Source organism: Oncorhynchus mykiss, chromosome 18, assembly GCF_057628025.1.
Source record: "Oncorhynchus mykiss isolate SJ-2025 chromosome 18, ASM5762802v1, whole genome shotgun sequence".
NCBI classification, from domain to species: domain Eukaryota; kingdom Metazoa; phylum Chordata; class Actinopteri; order Salmoniformes; family Salmonidae; genus Oncorhynchus; species Oncorhynchus mykiss.
Window position 1 is genome coordinate 5,937,468 of NC_143039.1, and position 19,678 is coordinate 5,957,145.

General features: G+C 44.6%; 1 protein-coding gene across 2 annotated transcripts; it reads right to left on the reverse strand.

Moving 5' to 3' along the window:
* Window positions 1-13,753: 13,753 nt before the first annotated feature.
* On the reverse strand, window positions 13,754-19,388 carry LOC149975362 (methyltransferase-like protein 21E). Of its 2 annotated transcripts, none has more exons than XM_090206701.1 (5): window positions 18,937-19,388; window positions 18,529-18,864; window positions 17,631-17,748; window positions 14,997-15,242; window positions 13,754-14,403 (listed from the first exon to the last, which is right to left on the reverse strand). In XM_090206701.1, the coding sequence occupies exons 2-5, from the start codon at window positions 18,862-18,864 to the stop codon at window positions 14,231-14,233; spliced, it is 873 nt and encodes a 290-aa protein (XP_090062827.1). In that variant the 5' UTR covers window positions 18,937-19,388; the 3' UTR covers window positions 13,754-14,230. The 2 variants fall into 2 exon arrangements, with proteins under 2 accessions (XP_090062827.1, XP_090062826.1); XM_090206700.1 differs by having other exon boundaries at window positions 18,529-18,869.
* Between the last annotated feature and the right edge of the window lie 290 nt (window positions 19,389-19,678).

Genomic DNA, 19,678 nt, shown 5'->3' on the forward strand with positions numbered 1-19,678 from the left:
CTTTGTAAAACCCAAGTCCAACACTTGCGTTTTTATCTCTCTCCCCCTCTCTCTAACTTCACCCCTCCCCGGACCATGTTTGGTAACAACATATTTTTCCCCACTTACAGTCTGTCAAAGCTAAGTACTGTAATGAAATCCTGACCCCCTTAGACACCCTTCCACAGCCCTCGTTCCCCATATGGACCGCCTCACAGCGGAGTTGACGAGAGAGCAGAAACAGCCGCTTTTTAAAACCCTTTATCAAACCAAAAAACCATCACCTACCTACTGCAGTCCTTGGTTTTATTTGGTCAGCGGGGTTTTTGGGGGTCAACCCTCCACCTTTCTGTCTTGGTTTTCCATCTCGTACTCAACGAATCAATCATTAATGAAGGCTTTTTCTCTTCTTCTTGGTGAAGATCGTTCTAACTGAATCTTAGGAAGTCTTAGAGTCGAGGTTTTAAGACTTTATCTGAATCCTCCTGGGTCGTCTCAGAGTCGAGGTTTTAAGACTTTATCAGAATCCTCCTGGGTCGTCTTAGAGTCGAGGTTTTAAGACTTTATCAGAATCCTCCTGGGTCGTCTTAGAGTCGAGGTTTTAAGACTGATCAGAATCCTGCTGGGTCGTCTCAGAGTCGAGGTTTTAAGACTGATCAGAATCCTGCTGGGTCGTCTCAGAGTCGAGGTTTTAAGACTGATCAGAATCCTGCTGGGTCGTCTCAGAGTCAAGGTTTTAAGACTGATCAGAATCCTGCTGGGTCGTCTCAGAGTCAAGGTTTTAAGACTGATCAGAATCCTGCTGGGTCGTCTCAGAGTCGAGGTTTTAAGACTGATCAGAATCCTGCTGGGTCGTCTCAGAGTCGAGGTTTTAAGACTGATCAGAATCCTGCTGGGTCATCTCAGAGTCGAGGTTTTAAGACTTTATCTGAATCCTCCTAGGTCGTCTCAGAGTCGAGGTTTTAAGACTGATCAGAATCCTGCTGGGTCGTCTCAGAGTCAAGGTTTTAAGACTGATCAAAATCCTGCTGGGTCGTCTCAGAGTCGAGGTTTTAAGACTTTATCTGAATCCTCCTGGGTCGTCTCAGAGTCAAGGTTTTAAGACTGATCAGAATCCTGCTGGGTCGTCTCAGAGTCGAGGTTTTAAGACTTTATCAGAATCCTCCTGGGTCGTCTCAGAGTCAAGGTTTTAAGACTGATCAGAATCTTGCTGGGTCGTCTCAGAGTCGAGGTTTTAAGACTGATCAGAATCCTGCTGGGTCGTCTCAGAGTCTAGGTTTTAAGACTGATCAGAATCCTGCTGGGTCGTCACAGAGTCGAGGTTTTAAGACTATCTGAATCCTCCTGGGTCGTCACAGAGTCAAGGTTTTAAGACTGATCAGAATCCTGCTGGGTCGTCTCAGAGTCGAGGTTTTAAGACTGATCAGAATCCTCCTGGGTCGTCTCATAGTCGAGGTTTTAAGACTGATCAGAATCCTCCTGGGTCGTCTCAGAGTCGAGGTTTTAAGACTGATCAGAATCCTCCTGGGTCGTCTCAGAGTCAAGGTTTTAAGACTATGAGAGTCAGAATCCTTCATCACACCAACCCAACTCTATATTTAGAGATGGAACCATCTGAAACACACACAAACACATTTTAGATTTAAACAAACAATATCTAAATCGCCGTAAACTGTCAACTCCATCTCCCTGATATACTAAGATAGGATATGAATTTTGGTTCAAATATGTTTATTTTAATTAGGTTTTAGAGTCATGAAGCAACTGAGGACAGGGGCTGAAATAAACACCAGCCACCAGCCAAATGTGGGTAGATTTTGGCAATGGCGGGTAAAGATGTTTATTTCATCAGTCACATTGGCGGGTGGTTAGAGGTCAGGGGTCAGGGCTACACAGTGCCAGCATTCCCACTCGCATTTGCAAATTAAAATAAAGTTAAAAGTCAAGTATGAGCACATTTATGGCAAAAAATGTATTGCAGTAGCCGTTTTCAATTGATTTCTGCTTTTTTTTCATAGCTGGTAATCACACAAAGAATTAGGAAACCTATAGCCCTCCTCGTGCAGCAACACTGCCTGGTTTGTGGGCTATGAGCAGCTGTGAGCACTGTGAGTGAAGTGCTGAAAGACTGATTTTTTTATAGAAGCGCTGCCACAGGCAGAGACGTTGCTCTAATTTACTTGAAAGTGTTTATCTTGACTTGTTCACAAGCCAGGTTGTTTTTCAATGTTTCAGTTTGTTTCAATTGCTGGCAAAGAGAAGTCAGTTTAGGTTTAGGTCTGATGAAACCAGGCAGGGAAAGTTAGCTTGTCCGTGGTGGTCGGTGAACTCTCAATCGTCTGGCCCGCAACACCTGCGTGGTATTGAACGTGGTAAAAGTCGATATCCACGTTTATAAACACTGGGTTGCTACAGTTATTGTTATTTGTGGTTGAGAAGATAATATTTTTTTCTATGAGAGGGGTGTGTGAAAATATTTTTTACGTTGGGGGGGAGGGGGGACAAAAAAAAAATGTATGACACCCCCCCCCTCCCCCAATGCATTTCGAACTGTCCCTTAGTTGCTATTTGATGATATTTTTGTAAAATTAGAAGGCGGTTCCTTTACATGTGTGATAGTGATAGCTGATACTTTGGTTTATCAAAATACACAATTTATCAAATGTTGTTAATTATTACGAACAATATTTGTGATTTTTGTTTTGTTGATTGTCCCGTCTTTCAAGAATCCCTGAAGTAATACAAATAGATTGGTGTCAACATCAGGGGTTGGAACTGGTTCAGGGAACAGATCCAAAAAAAAGAAAATAATGAACATTTTCAAGGAACAGAAATGGAACATGGAACAAAAGTTATCCATACTGTTCCGGAACAGAATCGTTATTTTCAAAGCATTGGAACATGTTTAGGCTACCTGCCCCTCCCCCCTCCAAAGCATAGGCTACTGTCCTGACATTATAATGATTATTCAGACGATAGGGTGAGAGATGTTTTTATTGGTTACAGAAGAATGGATTCACTTTTACAAAGCCAGTTAAGGATACCATTGGCCAAGTTATCACGTTGAATGTATTAACTACAAAAAGGTAAGATGTGTTTTTAATTCGGGTGCCGCTCCGTACGGGAGTTGTAGCGATGAGACAAGATAGTAACTTCTAACAATTGGACACCACGAAATTGGGGAGAAAAAGGGGGTAAAAAAAAAAGGACCAGCGGAAGCATCCGGAGCCCCAGGACCAGCGGAAGCATCCGGAGCCCCAGGACCAGCGGAAGCATCCGGAGCCCCAGGACCAGCGGAAACATCCGGAGCCCCAGGACCAGCGGAAGTATCCGGAGCCCCAGGACCAGCGGAAGTATCCGGAGCCCCAGGACCAGCGGAAGCATCCGGAGCCCCAGGACCAGCGGAAGCATCCGGAGCCCCAGGACCAGCGGAAGCATCCGGAGCCCCAGGACCAGCAGAAGCATCCGGAGCCCCAGGACCAGCGGAAGCATCCGGAGCCCCAGGACCAGCGAAGCATCCGGAGCTCCAGGACCAGCGGAAGCATCCGGAGCCCCAGGACCAGCGGAAGCATCCGGAGCCCCAGGACCAGCGGAAGCATCCGGAGCCCCAGGACCAGCGGAAGCTTCCGGATCTCCAGGACCAGCGGAAGCAGAACAGCCCCAGGACCAGCGAAAGCTTCCAGAGCCCCAGGACCAGCGAAAGCTTCCGGAGCCCCAGGACCAGCGGAAGCATCAAGAGCCCCAGGACCAGCGGAAGCGTCCGGAGCCCCAGGACCAGCGGAAGCGTCCGGAGCCCCAGGACCAGCGGAAGCATCCGGAGCCCCAGGACCAGCGGAAGCTTCCGGAGCCCCAGGACCAGCGGAAGCAGAACGGCCCCCATAACATCAAAAATCCACCACCATATTCCACAGTAGGTAATGGGGTTATTCTCTGCATATGCATCATTCTTTCGAAGCCAAACCCATCGATGGTGTGTGTGGATCTTTACAGTAGTCGGTTGTTTTCAATGAAGAGCCTTTTGACACAGAGGAGTTGTTTAATTGTTGATTTGGAGGCATGGTGAAGACGGCCCTTGGATTTTTCTTTGCTTCCAGAACCATATTCCTTACTGTGGGGACAAGATACACATGCTTCCAATACCAGGCAGGTTTACCACTGTACCAATACCAGGCAGGTTTACCACTGTACCAATACCAGGCAGGTTTACCACTGTACCAATACCAGGCAGGTTTACCACTGTACCAATACCAGGCAGGTTTACCACTGTACCAATACCAGGCAGGTTTACCACTGTACCAATACCAGGCAGGTTTACCACTGTACCAATACCAGGCAGGTTTACCACTGTTCCAATACCAGGCAGGTTTACCACTGTACCAATACCAGGCAGGTTTACCACTGTACCAATACCAGGCAGGTTTACCACTGTTCCAATACCAGGCAGGTTTACCACTGTACCAATACCAGGCAGGTTTACCACTGTACCAATACCAGGCAGGTTTACCACTGTATCAATACCAGGCAGGTTTACCACTGTACCAATACCAGGCAGGTTTACCACTGTACCAATACCAGGCAGGTTTACCACTGTATCAACACCAGGCAGGTTTACCACTGTACCAATACCAGGCAGGTTTACCACTGTACCAATACCAGGCAGGTTTACCACTGTACCAATACCAGGCAGGTTTACCACTGTACCAATACCAGGCAGGTTTACCACTGTATCAATACCAGGCAGGTTTACCACTGTACCAATACCAGGCAGGTTTACCACTGTACCAATACCAGGCAGGTTTACCACTGTACCAATACCAGGCAGGTTTACCACTGTACCAATACCAGGCAGGTTTACCACTGTACCAATACCAGGCAGGTTTACCACTGTATCAATACCAGGCAGGTTTACCACTGTATCAATACCAGGCAGGTTTACCACTGTTCTGAGGGGTTTAAAATGTATCAATACCAGGCAGGTTTACCAAGTACCAATACCAGGCAGGTTTACCACTGTATCAATACCAGGCAGGTTTACCACTGTACCAATACCAGGCAGGTTTACCACTGTACCAATACCAGGCAGGTTTACCACTGTACCAATACCAGGCAGGTTTACCACTGTACCAATACCAGGCAGGTTTACCACTGTATCAATACCAGGCAGGTTTACCACTGTTCTGAGGGGTTTAAAACATATTCATTGTTTCCCTAAGTGGTATATTTAATTATTCACAATTTTTTGTGAAAACCAGGTAATGACATCATAATGTGTCTCTTTTTGGTTGTGAGCTATTGGTGTTTTCCCATGTTGATGGTGACGAAGGGATTTGACACACGTGTATACCTCATTGTTTTACCTCATTGTTTTACCTCATTGTTTTACCTCATTGTTTTACCTCATTGTTTTACCCCTTTGTTTTACCCCATTGTTATACCCCAGTGTTTTACCCCAGTGTTTTACCCCATTGTTTTACCCCAGTGTTTTACCCCATTGTTTTACCCCAGTGTATACCTCATTGTTTTACCTCATTGTTTTACCTCATTGTTTTACCCCATTGTTTTACCTCATTGTTTTACCCCATTGTTTTACCTCATTGTTTTACCCATTGTTTTACCTCATTGTTTTACCTCATTGTTTTACCCCATTGTTATACCCCAGTGTTTTACCCCAGTGTTTTACCCCATTGTTTTACCCCAGTGTTTTACCCCATTGTTTTACCCCATTGTTTTACCCCAGTGTTTTACCTAATTGTTTTACCTCATTGTTTTACCCCATTGTTTTACCTCATTGTTTTACCCCATTGTTTTACCTCATTGTTTTACCTCATTGTTTTACCCCATTGTTTTACCTCATTGTTTTACCTCATTGTTTTACCCCATTGTTTTACCTCATTGTTTTACCCCATTGTTTTACCTCATTGTTTTACCCCATTGTTTTACCTCATTGTTTTACCCCATTGTTTTACCCCATTGTTTTACCTCATTGTTTTACCCCATTGTTTTACCTCATTGTTTTACCCCAGTGTTTTACCCCATTGTTTTACCCCATTGTTTTACCTCATTGTTTTACCCCAGTGTTTTACCCCATTGTTTTACCCCATTGTTTTACCTCATTGTTTTACCCCAGTGTTTTACCCCATTGTTTTACCCCATTGTTTTACCTCATTGTTTTACCCCAGTGTTTTACCCCATTGTTTTACCTCATTGTTTTACCCCATTGTTTTACCTCATTGTTTTACCCCATTGTTTTACCTCATTGTTTTACCCCATTGTTTTACCTCATTGTTTTACCCCATTGTTTTACCCCATTGTTTTACCTCATTGTTTTACCCCATTGTTTTACCTCATTGTTTTACCCCATTGTTTTACCTCATTGTTTTACCCCAGTGTTTTACCCCATTGTTTTACCCCATTGTTTTACCTCATTGTTTTACCCCAGTGTTTTAGCCCATTGTTTTACCTCATTGTTTTACCCCAGTGTTTTACCTCATTGTTTTACCTCATTGTTTTACCCCAGTGTTTTACCTCATTGTTTTACCTCATTGTTTTACCCCATTGTTTTACCTCATTGTTTTACCCCATTGTTTTACCTCATTGTTTTACCCCATTGTTTTACCTCATTGTTTTACCCCATTGTTTTACCCCATTGTTTTACCTCATTGTTTTACCCCATTGTTTTACCTCATTGTTTTACCCCATTGTTTTACCTCATTGTTTTACCCCAGTGTTTTACCCCATTGTTTTACCCCATTGTTTTACCTCATTGTTTTACCCCAGTGTTTTACCCCATTGTTTTACCCCATTGTTTTACCTCATTGTTTTACCCCAGTGTTTTACCCCATTGTTTTACCCCAGTGACGCAGGAAGCCATGGAAGGACACAATACAGTCCCTTAAACCGAGATGAACTGAGAAACGTAGAATGTGAATAGAATTTCCCTTTTTTTTTTTTGTGCATTCGATATAGCTCAGTATTTGTAATTTATTTTATACAGTCTTTTTTGCTCATCTCAAAGGGTGCCAATAATTTCAGACCTTACTCTGAGTGTATAAAACCGGAGGAACACCTTCCTGGTATTGAGTTGTTCCTCCCACCCTCCTTTTGCCCCCAGAACAGCCTCATCGGGGCCATGGACTCTACAAGGTGTGGAAAGCGTTCCACAGGGATGCTGGTCTAATGTTGACTGCAAGGCTTCCTACTGTTGTGTCCAGTTGGCTGGATGTCCTTTGGGTGGGAGACAATTATTGGTACACATTGGAAACTGTTGAGCGTGAAAAACCCAGCAGCGTTGCAGTTCTTGACACACACAAACCGCTGTCCCTGGCACCTACTACCATAACACACACAATAACACATTGACAACAACACATATACAACAACACACACAAACCGCTGTCCCTGGCACCTACTACCATAACACACACAATAACACATTCACAACAACACATACACAACAACACATATACAACACAACAACACATTCACAATAACACATACACAACACAACAACACATTCACAATAACACATACACATACACAGCAACACATACACAACACATACACAACAATAACACATACACAACAACACATACACAACACAGCAACACATTCACAACACACACACAACAACACATACACAACAACACACACACAACACATAAACAACACATACACAACAACACATACACAACACACACACACAACACAAACACAACAACACACACACAACAACACACACAACAACACACACAATAACACATACACAACACATTCACAATAACACATACACAACAACACATACACAACACACACACACACACAAACACAACAACACACACACAACACAAACACAACAACACACACAACAACACATATACAACACATTCACAACAACACATTCACAACAACACATACACACACACACACAACAACACATACACAACAACACACACACAACAACAACACACACAACAACACATACACAACACATACACAACAACACACACAACAACACATACACAACACACACACACAACACAAACACAACAACACACACACAACAACACACACAACAACACACACAATAACACATACACAACACATTCACAATAACACATACACAACACATTCACAACAACACATACACAACACACACACAACAACACATACACAACAACACATACACAATAACACACACAACAACACACACAATAACACATACACAACACATACACAACACACACACACAACACATACACCACAACACACACACAACAACACACACAACAACACACACAACAACACACACACACACACAACACATTCACAACAACACAAATACAATCCATGTCTCAATTGTCTCAAGGCTTATAATGTCTTCTTTAACCTGTCTCCTGATGTCTTCTTTAACCTGTCTCCTGATGTCTTCTTTAACCTGTCTCCTGATGTCTTCTTTAACCTGTCTCCTGATGTCTTCTTTAACCTGTCTCCTGATGTCTTCTATAACCTGTCTCCTGATGTCTTCTTTAACCTGTCTCCTGATGTCTTCTATAACCTGTCTCCTGATGTCTTCTATAACCTGTCTCCTGATGTCTTCTATAACCTGTCTCCTGATGTCTTCTTTAACCTGTCTCCTGATGTCTTCTATAACCTGTCTCCTGATGTCTTCTATAACCTGTCTCCTGATGTCTTCTATAACCTGTCTCCTGATGTCTTCTATAACCTGTCTCCTGTCTTCACCTAAACTGGTCAGTGTCTGTCATGGAAAGAGCAGGTGTTCCTAATGTTTTGTTCACTCAGTGTATGTGGCTGTAATATCTGACCTGAGTGGTGACCTGTGTTGTCTTGACTCTGATATATCTGTAGCAGGTGTTCTTAATGTTTTGTCCACTCAGTGTATGTGGCTGTAATATCTGACCTGAGTGGTGACCTGTGTTGGCTTGACTCTGGTATATCTGTAGCAGGTGTTCCTAATGTTTTGTTCACTCAGTGTATGTGGCTGTAATATCTGACCTGAGTGGTGACCTGTGTTGGCTTGACTCTGGTATATCTGTAGCAGGTATTCTTAATGTTTTGTTCACTCAGTGTATGTGGCTGTAATATCTGACCTGAGTGGTGACCTGTGTTGGCTTGACTCTGGTATATCTGTAGCAGGTGTTCTTAATGTTTTGTTCACTCAGTGTATGTGGCTGTAATATCTGACCTGAGTGGTGACCTGTGTTGGCTTGACTCTGATACATCTGTAGCAGGTGTTCTTAATGTTTTGTTCAGTCAGTGTATGTGGCTGTAATATCTGACCTGAGTGGTGACCTGTGTTGGCTTGACTCTGGTATATCTGTAGCAGGTGTTCTTAATGTTTTGTTCACTCAGTGTATGTGGCTGTAATATCTGACCTGAGTGGTGACCTGTGTTGGCTTGACTCTGGTATATCTGTAGCAGGTGTTCAGTGTATGTGGCTGTAATATCTGACCTGAGTGGAGACCTGTGTTGGCTTGACTCTGGTATATCTGTAGCAGGTGTTCAGTGTATGTGGCTGTAATATCTGACCTGAGTGGTGACCTGTGTTGGCTTGACTCTGATACATCTGTAGCAGGTGTTCTTAATGTTTTGTTCAGTCAGTGTATGTGGCTGTAATATCTGACCTGAGTGGTGACCTGTGTTGGCTTGACTCTGGTATATCTGTAGCAGGTGTTCTTAATGTTTTGTTCACTCAGTGTATGTGGCTGTAATATCTGACCTGAGTGGTGACCTGTGTTGGCTTGACTCTGGTATATCTGTAGCAGGTGTTCTTAATGTTTTGTTCACTCAGTGTATGTGGCTGTAATATCTGACCTGAGTGGTGACCTGTGTTGTCTTGACTCTGGTATATCTGTAGCAGGTGTTCTTAATGTTTTGTTCACTCAGTGTATGTGGCTGTAATATCTGACCTGAGTGGTGACCTGTGTTGTCTTGACTCTGGTATATCTGTAGCAGGTGTTCTTAATGTTTTGTTCACTCAGTGTATGTGGCTGTAATATCTGACCTGAGTGGTGACCTGTGTTGGCTTGACTCTGATACATCTGTAGCAGGTGTTCTTAATGTTTTGTTCAGTCAGTGTATGTGGCTGTAATATCTGACCTGAGTGGTGACCTGTGTTGTCTTGACTCTGGTATATCTGTAGCAGGTGTTCTTAATGTTTTGTTCACTCAGTGTATGTGGCTGTAATATCTGACCTGAGTGGTGACCTATGTTGTCTTGACTCTGGTATATCTGTAGCAGGTGTTCTTAATGTTTTGTTCACTCAGTGTATGTGGCTGTAATATCTGACCTGAGTGGTGACCTGTGTTGGCTTGACTCTGGTATATCTGTAGCAGGTGTTCAGTGTATGTGGCTGTAATATCTGACCTGAGTGGTGACCTGTGTTGGCTTGACTCTGATACATCTGTAGCAGGTGTTCTTAATGTTTTGTTCAGTCAGTGTATGTGGCTGTAATATCTGACCTGAGTGGTGACCTGTGTTGGCTTGACTCTGGTATATCTGTAGCAGGTGTTCTTAATGTTTTGTTCACTCAGTGTATGTGGCTGTAATATCTGACCTGAGTGGTGACCTGTGTTGGCTTGACTCTGGTATATCTGTAGCAGGTGTTCTTAATGTTTTGTTCACTCAGTGTATGTGGCTGTAATATCTGACCTGAGTGGTGACCTGTGTTGGCTTGACTCTGGTATATCTGTAGCAGGTGTTCTTAATGTTTTGTTCACTCAGTGTATGTGGCTGTAATATCTGACCTGAGTGGTGACCTGTGTTGGCTTGACTCTGGTATATCTGTAGCAGGTGTTCTTAATGTTTTGTCCACTCAGTGTATGTGGCTGTAATATCTGACCTGAGTGGTGACCTGTGTTGTCTTGACTCTGGTATATCTGTAGCAGGTGTTCTTAATGTTTTGTTCAGTCAGTGTATGTGGCTGTAATATCTGACCTGAGTGGTGACCTGTGTTGGCTTGACTCTGGTATATCTGTAGCAGGTGTTCTTAATGTTTTGTCCACTCAGTGTATGTGGCTGTAATATCTGACCTGAGTGGTGACCTGTGTTGGCTTGACTCTGGTATATCTGTAGCAGGTGTTCTTAATGTTTTGTTCACTCAGTGTATGTGGCTGTAATATCTGACCTGAGTGGTGACCTGTGTTGGCTTGACTCTGGTATATCTGTAGCAGGTGTTCTTAATGTTTTGTCTGGGGGGTTTAGTAACAGTCTGATTTAGTCTCCTTGTAGGGACACTTAGAAATGAGGCCTAATTAAAAACAGGGAGTTCTCTGGTTCCCGGGTTCGTTTGGATCACCAAAATACCACGGTCTACATTACGGTGAGGTCAATGACTAATGTAGCTCAGTGGGAAGCATAGCTTTATGGAATGGGAGATTGAGGGGTATCCCCTCCCAGCCAAGAGGAAGTCTACGGGAATCCCATCTCACCGCTTAGTGAGACTGAAATAGGACGAGGGATGACAGAGAGGATGAGGTATGTCTTAAAGATGTCTCAGGATGAGTTATGTCTTAAATGGATCTTTCTCGGGGGAGGTCGAAAGGGCAGACGAGGGCTGGGCCAAATCCCTGACGGACACCTTCTGGAAGCTGCCTGAAGTGGGTGGAGCTAGCTGAGCCTCCCTTGACCTTAAAGGGATAGTCCCACTCCAGAATGAAACTCCTATTAATTTGGTGAGTCTATGTTCTATGAGTGGGTCTAATAACAATCGTCGTCATGATTGTACCTTCGAAGTGGTCCGTCTGTGAAAACAGGAAATCGTTTATGTTGTGCCGCATCTTCACGATAAGGTTCTCTTCGCTGGAGAAAACTAACTGTTAAAACAACGACGCACAGACCACCAAATCAGCCAATAGATAGTATGACATACTGGTTTAGGACCCATCCATCGGTCTATATCGTCATGACAAGGTGTGTAATTTCACTTAGATGTTCTCTCACACCAAATTATTCAACTTAGTTTTTCCCTCCAACTGTTTCATCATCGCAGTGCCACTTTCTCTTCTCCCCACTCTGACCTGTGTTTAAGGTCAAAAAGGGGCCGTCGCCGTAGCAACGTCAGAGCCCACACACACTGCAAAGCAGACGTCGCCGTAGCAACGTCAGAGCCCACACACACTGCAAAGCAGACGTCGCCGTAGCAACGTCAGAGCCCACACACACACTGCAAAGCAGACGTCGCCGTAGCAACGTCAGAGCCCACACACACTGCAAAGCAGACGTCGCCGTAGCAACGTCAGAGCCCACACACACTGCAAAGCAGACGTCGCCGTAGCAACGTCAGAGCCCACACACACTGCAAAGCAGACGTCGCCGTAGCAACGTCAGAGCCCACACACACTGCAAAGCAGACGTCGCCGTAGCAACGTCAGAGCCCACACACACTGCAAAGCAGATGATCTGCATCTTGAACACCGGTGAGGTTGTAGACTCCTTAAATTGATCGTTCCGTTTGTTTAGGAGATTTGACAGCAAGCTAGCTGCTTCACGTGCTGACATCACCCGTGGTATTATTGTGTGAAAGGTACGTTTGCTAGCCCAGAGAGATAGCAAAGCATTGTGGGTTTTGTAGTTGACTGGAGCTGCAACAGATGTCCACATGTTGCTACCAACCTTATTAAAGTGACAACATGAAACATGTCATATGAGTTCTATTTAACACTGTAAATATTAAATTGTGTATTGAAGTGTTCCTGTAGTCTTGTACTATGTGGGTACTGTGAGACCAAACGCCAACTTAAGACAAAGATATGTGAGCATGGGAGCTCCAATTACAACCATGATGGAAAATCACCTGTCGCCAGGCATTTCAACAGCCATAATCATGATGGAAAATCACCTGTTGCCAGGCATTTCAACAGCCATAATCATGATGGAAAATCACCTGTTGCCAGGCATTTCAACAGCCATAATCATGATGGAAAATCACCTGTTGCCAGGCATTTCAACAGCCATAATCATGATGAAAAAATCACCTGTTGCCAGGCATTTCAACAGCCATAATCATGATGGAAAAATCACCTGTTGCCAGGCATTTCAACAGCCATAATCATGATGAAAAAATCACCTGTTGCCAGGCATTTCAACAGCCATAATCATGATGGAAAATCACCTGTTGCCAGGCATTTCAACAGCCATAATCATGATGAAAAAATCACCTGTTGCCAGGCATTTCAACAGCCAGAATCATGATGGAAAATCACCTGTTGCCAGGCATTTCAACAGCCATAATCATGCTGGAAAATCACCTGTTGCCAGGCATTTCAACAGCCAGAATCATGATGGAAAATCACCTGTTGCCAGGCATTTCAACAGCCATAATCATGAACTAAGTACCTTACTTTATACGGCCGTTGAATTGGTGAAGGCGCCACCTAGTGGAGGAGATGGGGATAAATTACTTCTCCAAGGAGAGACACATTGGTTATATCGCTTGATCACTCTAGCAGTTCTCAATGAGGAATGCTCTTTTTCTAGTATGTTCTAAATAGACCAAAAATGTAGGTAATGACATCATAATGACCGGTAATGACATCATAATGACCAGTAATGACATCATAATGACAGGGAATGACATCATAATGACCGGTAATGACATCATAATGAATGAATGAAGACATTTTTTATTTAATTTGGAACATTTTCTATAATTGTTATTTTACTTTTGAAGATGTGCTGTTGGTTCTGTAGATTGGTAGGAAAGACATTCAATGTAATAAATGTTTTGATATGTTTAAGGCAGCAAAAAGTCAACGTGTAGATTTTTACTAGAAACTTTATATATCCACAACAAATTATATTTGAATACAGAATGGAACAAGACAGCAAAGTACATACATCAATAATATTATCAATACAAACTACATGTAACAACTAAGTACTAGAAAGTACTAGAAAGTAACATTAAAGTACTAGATATAGCAGGTAAGTATTGAGTAGAACATCAAACATCAACATCAAACATCAACAACTGACATCATCCGTAGTCCATCCACATCCATTATTAGCCAAGATATCCGCCTTCTGTCTTCAAGCATTTCTCAGAGGAAGAAGGGACAGGACGTCTTGGTTACATTTAGCATAGTCTGCAGGATGTTAACTAGTCCTTTGTCTTCCCTAATCCCTACCTTTTACACATGGGCATAAACCTCTCCTATCTCAACCAGCAGGGTGGTGTTGAAGGTGATCCTCTGTCTCTCTGCATGTGGCCTTGAAGATCTTAACCTCTCCCATCTCAGCCAGCAGGGTGGTGTTGATGGTGGTCCTCTGTCTCTCTACATGTGGCCTTGAAGATCTTAACCTCTCCCATCTCAGCCAGCAGGGTGGTGTTGAAGGTGTTCTTGAAGTCCTCAGTGAATACCAGGTCTGTGGGAAAGCGGACCTTGTTGGCCCAGATCAGAGTGGTTCCTAAGGGAAATAAAATGAGTTGTTTAAGGCTTCCATGTCTTACATTCGGGGATTTGTTGTACTTTAAACTGTTCAATGAATCTATCAATGAATCAACTGTTCATCCAACAAATTAACCAATCAACCAACCAACCAACCAATTAACCAATCAACGAATCAATAATTTAACAAATCAACCAATCAATCAATAAACCAATCAATAATTTAACCAATTAACCAATCAACTAATCAATAAACCAATCAACTAATCAACCAATCAACTAATCAACCAATCAATCAACCATTCAGTCAATCAACCAATCAATTAATCAACCAATCAGTTAATCAATCAACCAATAACTCAATCAACCAATCAGTCAATCAATCAATCAATCAATCAACTATCCATCCAACCAACCAATCAACTAATCAATAATTTAACAAATCAACCAATCAATAATTTAACCAATCAACCAATCAATGAATAAATCAACCAATCAAATAATCAATCAATTAACCAATCAATTAATTAATCAACCAATCAACCATTCAACAAATCAACCAATCAATTAATACATCAATCAATCAGTCAATATAACAATCAATCAATCAACCTGGACGGCAGAAGTATCTCATGGTGAACAGCAGCTCTTCCAGGTAGTCATGGTGATACACCACGTCAGCCGCCAGCACGTAGTCATAGCGATAGACAGATCTGGGGTAGGTGCGTTCCACGTCAGGACCCCAGGACAGAGCTGCAGCTTGGGGAGTGTACCTACAGCGCCCTCTTGTGTTACGGAGCAGGTTGGCTCTCAGGTTACCTATGATCTCTGGTAGGTCTGTAGCTGTGACCCAGGCACCTGGGGACAGGAAGCACTCTGTTATTCAACTAACAGACACACAGGTGGCCAGTACCAAATCAACCCCTAGCCACTAGTTGTCTAGTCGCCGAGGACACTTCATGCAGATCTGAAAAGATTGGATAGGTGTAAGTGGTATAGAATGCCGGGACTTCCTCCACCTAGCTAGGACCTCCTCCACCTTGATAGGACCTTGCTAGGACCTCCTCCACCTTGATAGGACCTCCTCCACCTTGATAGGACCTCCTCCACCTTGATAGGACCTCCTCCACCTTGATAAGACGTCCTCCGCCTTGCTTGCCACCTTAATAGGACCTCCTCCACTTTGATAGGACCTCCTCCACCTTGATAGGACCTCCTCCACCTTGATAGGACCTCCTCCACCTTGATAGGACCTCCTCTGCCTTGATAGGACCTCCTCCGCCTTGATAGGACCTCCTCCGCCTTCCTTGCCACCTTGATAGGACCTCCTCCACCTTGCTAGCCACCTTGATAGGACCTCCTCCAACTTGATAGGACCTCCTCCACCTTGCTAGGACCTCCTCCACCTTGATAGGACCTCCTCCACCTTGATAGGTCCTCCTCCACCATGATAGGACCTCCTCCACCTTGCTTTTTACCTTGATAGGACCTCATCCACCTTGCTAAGACCTCCTCCACCTTGATAGGACCTCCTCCACCTAGCTAGGGCCTCCTCCACCTTGCTAGGACCTCCTCCACCTAGCTAGGACCTCCTCCACCTTGATAGGACCTCCTCCACCTAGCTAGGACCTCCTCCACCTTGATAGGACCTCCTCCACCTTGATAGGACCTCCTCCACCTTGATAGGACCTCATCCACCTTGCTAGGACCTCCTCCACCTAGCTAGGACCTCCTCCACCTAGCTAGGACCTCCTCCACGTTGATAGGACCTCCTCCACCTTGATAGGACCTCCTCCACCTAGCTAGGACCTCCTCCACGTTGATAGGACCTCCTCCACCTTGATAGGACCTCCTCCGCCTTGGTAGGACCTCCACCTTGACAGGACCTCCTCCACCTTGACAGGACCTCCTCCACCTTGCTTTTTACCTTGATAGGACCTCATCCACCTTGTTAGGACCTCCTCCACCTTGCTAGGACCTCCTCCACCTAGCTAGGGCCTCCTCCACCTTGCTAGGACCTCCTCCACCTTGATAGGACCTCCTCCACCTTGATAGGTCCTCCTCCACCATGATAGGACCTCCTCCACCTTGCTTTTTACCTTGATAGGACCTCATCCACCTTGCTAGGACCTCCTCCACCTTGATAGGACCTCCTCCACCTAGCTAGGGCCTCCTCCACCTTGCTAGGACCTCCTCCACCTAGCTAGGACCTCCTCCACCTTGATAGGACCTCCTCCACCTAGCTAGGACCTCCTCCACCTTGATAGGACCTCCTCCACCTTGATAGGACCTCCTCCACCTTGATAGGACCTCATCCACCTTGCTAGGACCTCCTCCACCTAGCTAGGACCTCCTCCACCTAGCTAGGACCTCCTCCACGTTGATAGGACCTCCTCCACCTTGATATGACCTCCTCCACCTAGCTAGGACCTCCTCCACGTTGATAGGACCTCCTCCACCTTGATAGGACCTCCTCCACCTTGGTAGGACCTCCACCTTGACAGGACCTCCTCCACCTTGACAGGACCTCCTCCACCTTGCTTTTTACCTTGATAGGACCTCATCAACCTTGCTAGGACCTCCTCCACCTTGCTAGGACCTCCTCCACCTAGCTAGGGCCTCCTCCACCTTGCTAGGACCTCCTCCACCTAGCTAGGACCTCCTCCACCTTGATAGGACCTCCTCCACCTAGCTAGGACCTCCTCCACCTTGATAGGACCTCCTCCACCTTGATAGGACCTCCTCCACCTTGATAGGACCTCCTCCACCTTGATAGGACCTCATCCACCTTGCTAGGACCTCCTCCACCTAGCTAGGACCTCCTCCACCTAGCTAGGACCTCCTCCACCTTGATAGGACCTCCTCCACCTTGATAGGACCTCCTCCACCTTGATAGGACCTCCACCTTGACAGGACCTCCTCCACCTTGATAGGACCTCCTCCACCTTGCTAGCCACCTTGGTAGGACCTCCTCCACCTTGACAGGACCTCCTCCACATTGACAGGACCTCCTCCACCTTGACAGGACCTCCTCCACCTTGCTAGCTACCTTGATAGGACCTCCTCCACCTTGATAGGACCTCCTCCACCTTGATAGGACCTCCTCCACCTTGGTAGCCACCCCGACAGGACCTCCTCCACCTTGCTAGCCACCTTGATAGGCTAGGTAAAAATGTTGCCATATTTCTTACACCTCTCCGATCTTCTCAGATGTACAATATGAGTAAATGTAATGCCCAGACTCACCTAGGAGTGTGGCTACAATAGACACTAGGCCAGGACCTGCTCCGAGCTCCAGCACTGCCTTGTCCACCAGGTTCAACTGCTCAACGTTGGTCTCTAGGTAGTGACACAGAGCCAACGCCTGCAGGCAACCAGAGTTACTATAGAAACCATCATTATAGTTGTTAGAACTTCATTAATCATCGTCCATCCATCCACACTGTGAAAAAATTAACCAATCATCATCCTCCATCCACACTGTGAAAAAATTAACCAATCATCATCCTCCATCCACACTGTGAAAAAATTAACCAATCATCATCCTCCATCCACACTGTGAAACATTTAACCAATCATCATCCTCCATCCACACTTAATCAGCGTTATTCTGTGAGTTCATTGGACTTCAAAAGGAAAATAATTTGAGCTACTTTGTTAAGTTCTCGAAGTGAGTAACTTAATACCACATCCATCCTTATCATACTTCCCAGCATGCTCTATTGTAGGTTGATTTTTAGAATTGTTGGTTTCAATACCTGTGTTTTTGCATATACATCGATTGATTCATCTTATGCTATACAAACATAAATAACACACATGTTTCTAAACTAATTAGAAGTTGGACTTATTGCACCTGTTACTGAGACGGCTGTTTGAGTTCATATGATTTAGGAAGTCTGAATAATGAATTTTCCTACCCTGGCAGTCATTCTTATGCAGGGAGATTAAAGGTTCCAACTGTTGGATCTTCTGGCAATAATAATTACAGCAAGCCAGAATAATGTGAGTTGCAGGCCTGATGTGGTCTGTAAACCAGAAGTTTCAGACCACTGTGGTATCTCCCTCCTTACTTCCATCCTAATCGCCATCACTGCTATCATTGTTATCTATGAATGTCATGTTAAATAGTAGACTGACTCACCGCTGGCCAGATGACAGCACCGTAAGAGTCCAAGGCCTCAAAGATGCTGATCTCCTCTCCTACGTAGCAAAACACCTCTTTACCAAACTTGGAGTAGGTAGTGGGGGCCCAGGCCTGCTCCTTCTGCTGCTGGGGTTCAGTCTCCTTGGCTTTGTCATCTGATTCCTCCTCACCGTCCATCACTGTTGTCTCGCTATCATCTTCATCCTCTTCATCTTCCTCCTCATCATCATCGTTCTCGTCCTCCTCATCTTTCTTCTCGTCTTCCGTTTCCTTCTCTTCTTTCATGATCACAGTCTTCTCCTCCTCTTGGTGAGGTGTGCATAAAGGATCCATCTGCACTGATAAATTACAATGTTACTTCCTCTGCACTGATATATAGTGTCGTATCTGATGTTGCGTTGATACCTTAGCTTCTAATGGTACAGTCAGCCCTCTCTTCAGGCTCAGTCTCTCCCACACTTTGTAAACACAGCGTCTCTTCAGGCTCAGTCTCTCCCACACTTTGTAAACACAGCGGCCAACACTTGAGTTTTATCTCCCCTCCCTAACTTCACCCCTGCCTTTCTTCACTCCTCCCTGTTACCCTGTTTGGTAACAACATATGTTTTGCTGCTCACAGCCTGTCACAGGCTACCCACTGTAATGACACCCTGACCCCTTCCCCACCCCTCTAGCCTCGATCATCCCCATACGGACGGCCTCACAGAGAACTATGTTGCACTAAATGCACCGTCAACCAAATAATGGAACTAACATCTCACCCAAAATAAACATCTCAGTCATTACACTCCTCATATTCTCATCTCAGTCAATACACTCCTCATATTCTTATTTCAGTCATTACACTCCTCATATTCTCATCTCAGTCATTACACTCCTCATATTCTCATCTCAGTCATTACACTCCTCATATTCTCATCTCAGTCAATACACTCCTCATATTCTCATCTCAGTCATTACACTCCTCATATTCTCATCTCAGTCAATACACTCCTCATATTCTCATCTCAGTCAATACACTCCTCATATTCTCATCTCAGTCAACACACTCCTCATATTCTCATCTCAGTCATTACACTCCTCATATTCTCATCTCAGTCATTACACTCCTCATATTCTCATCTCAGTCAATACACTCCTCATATTC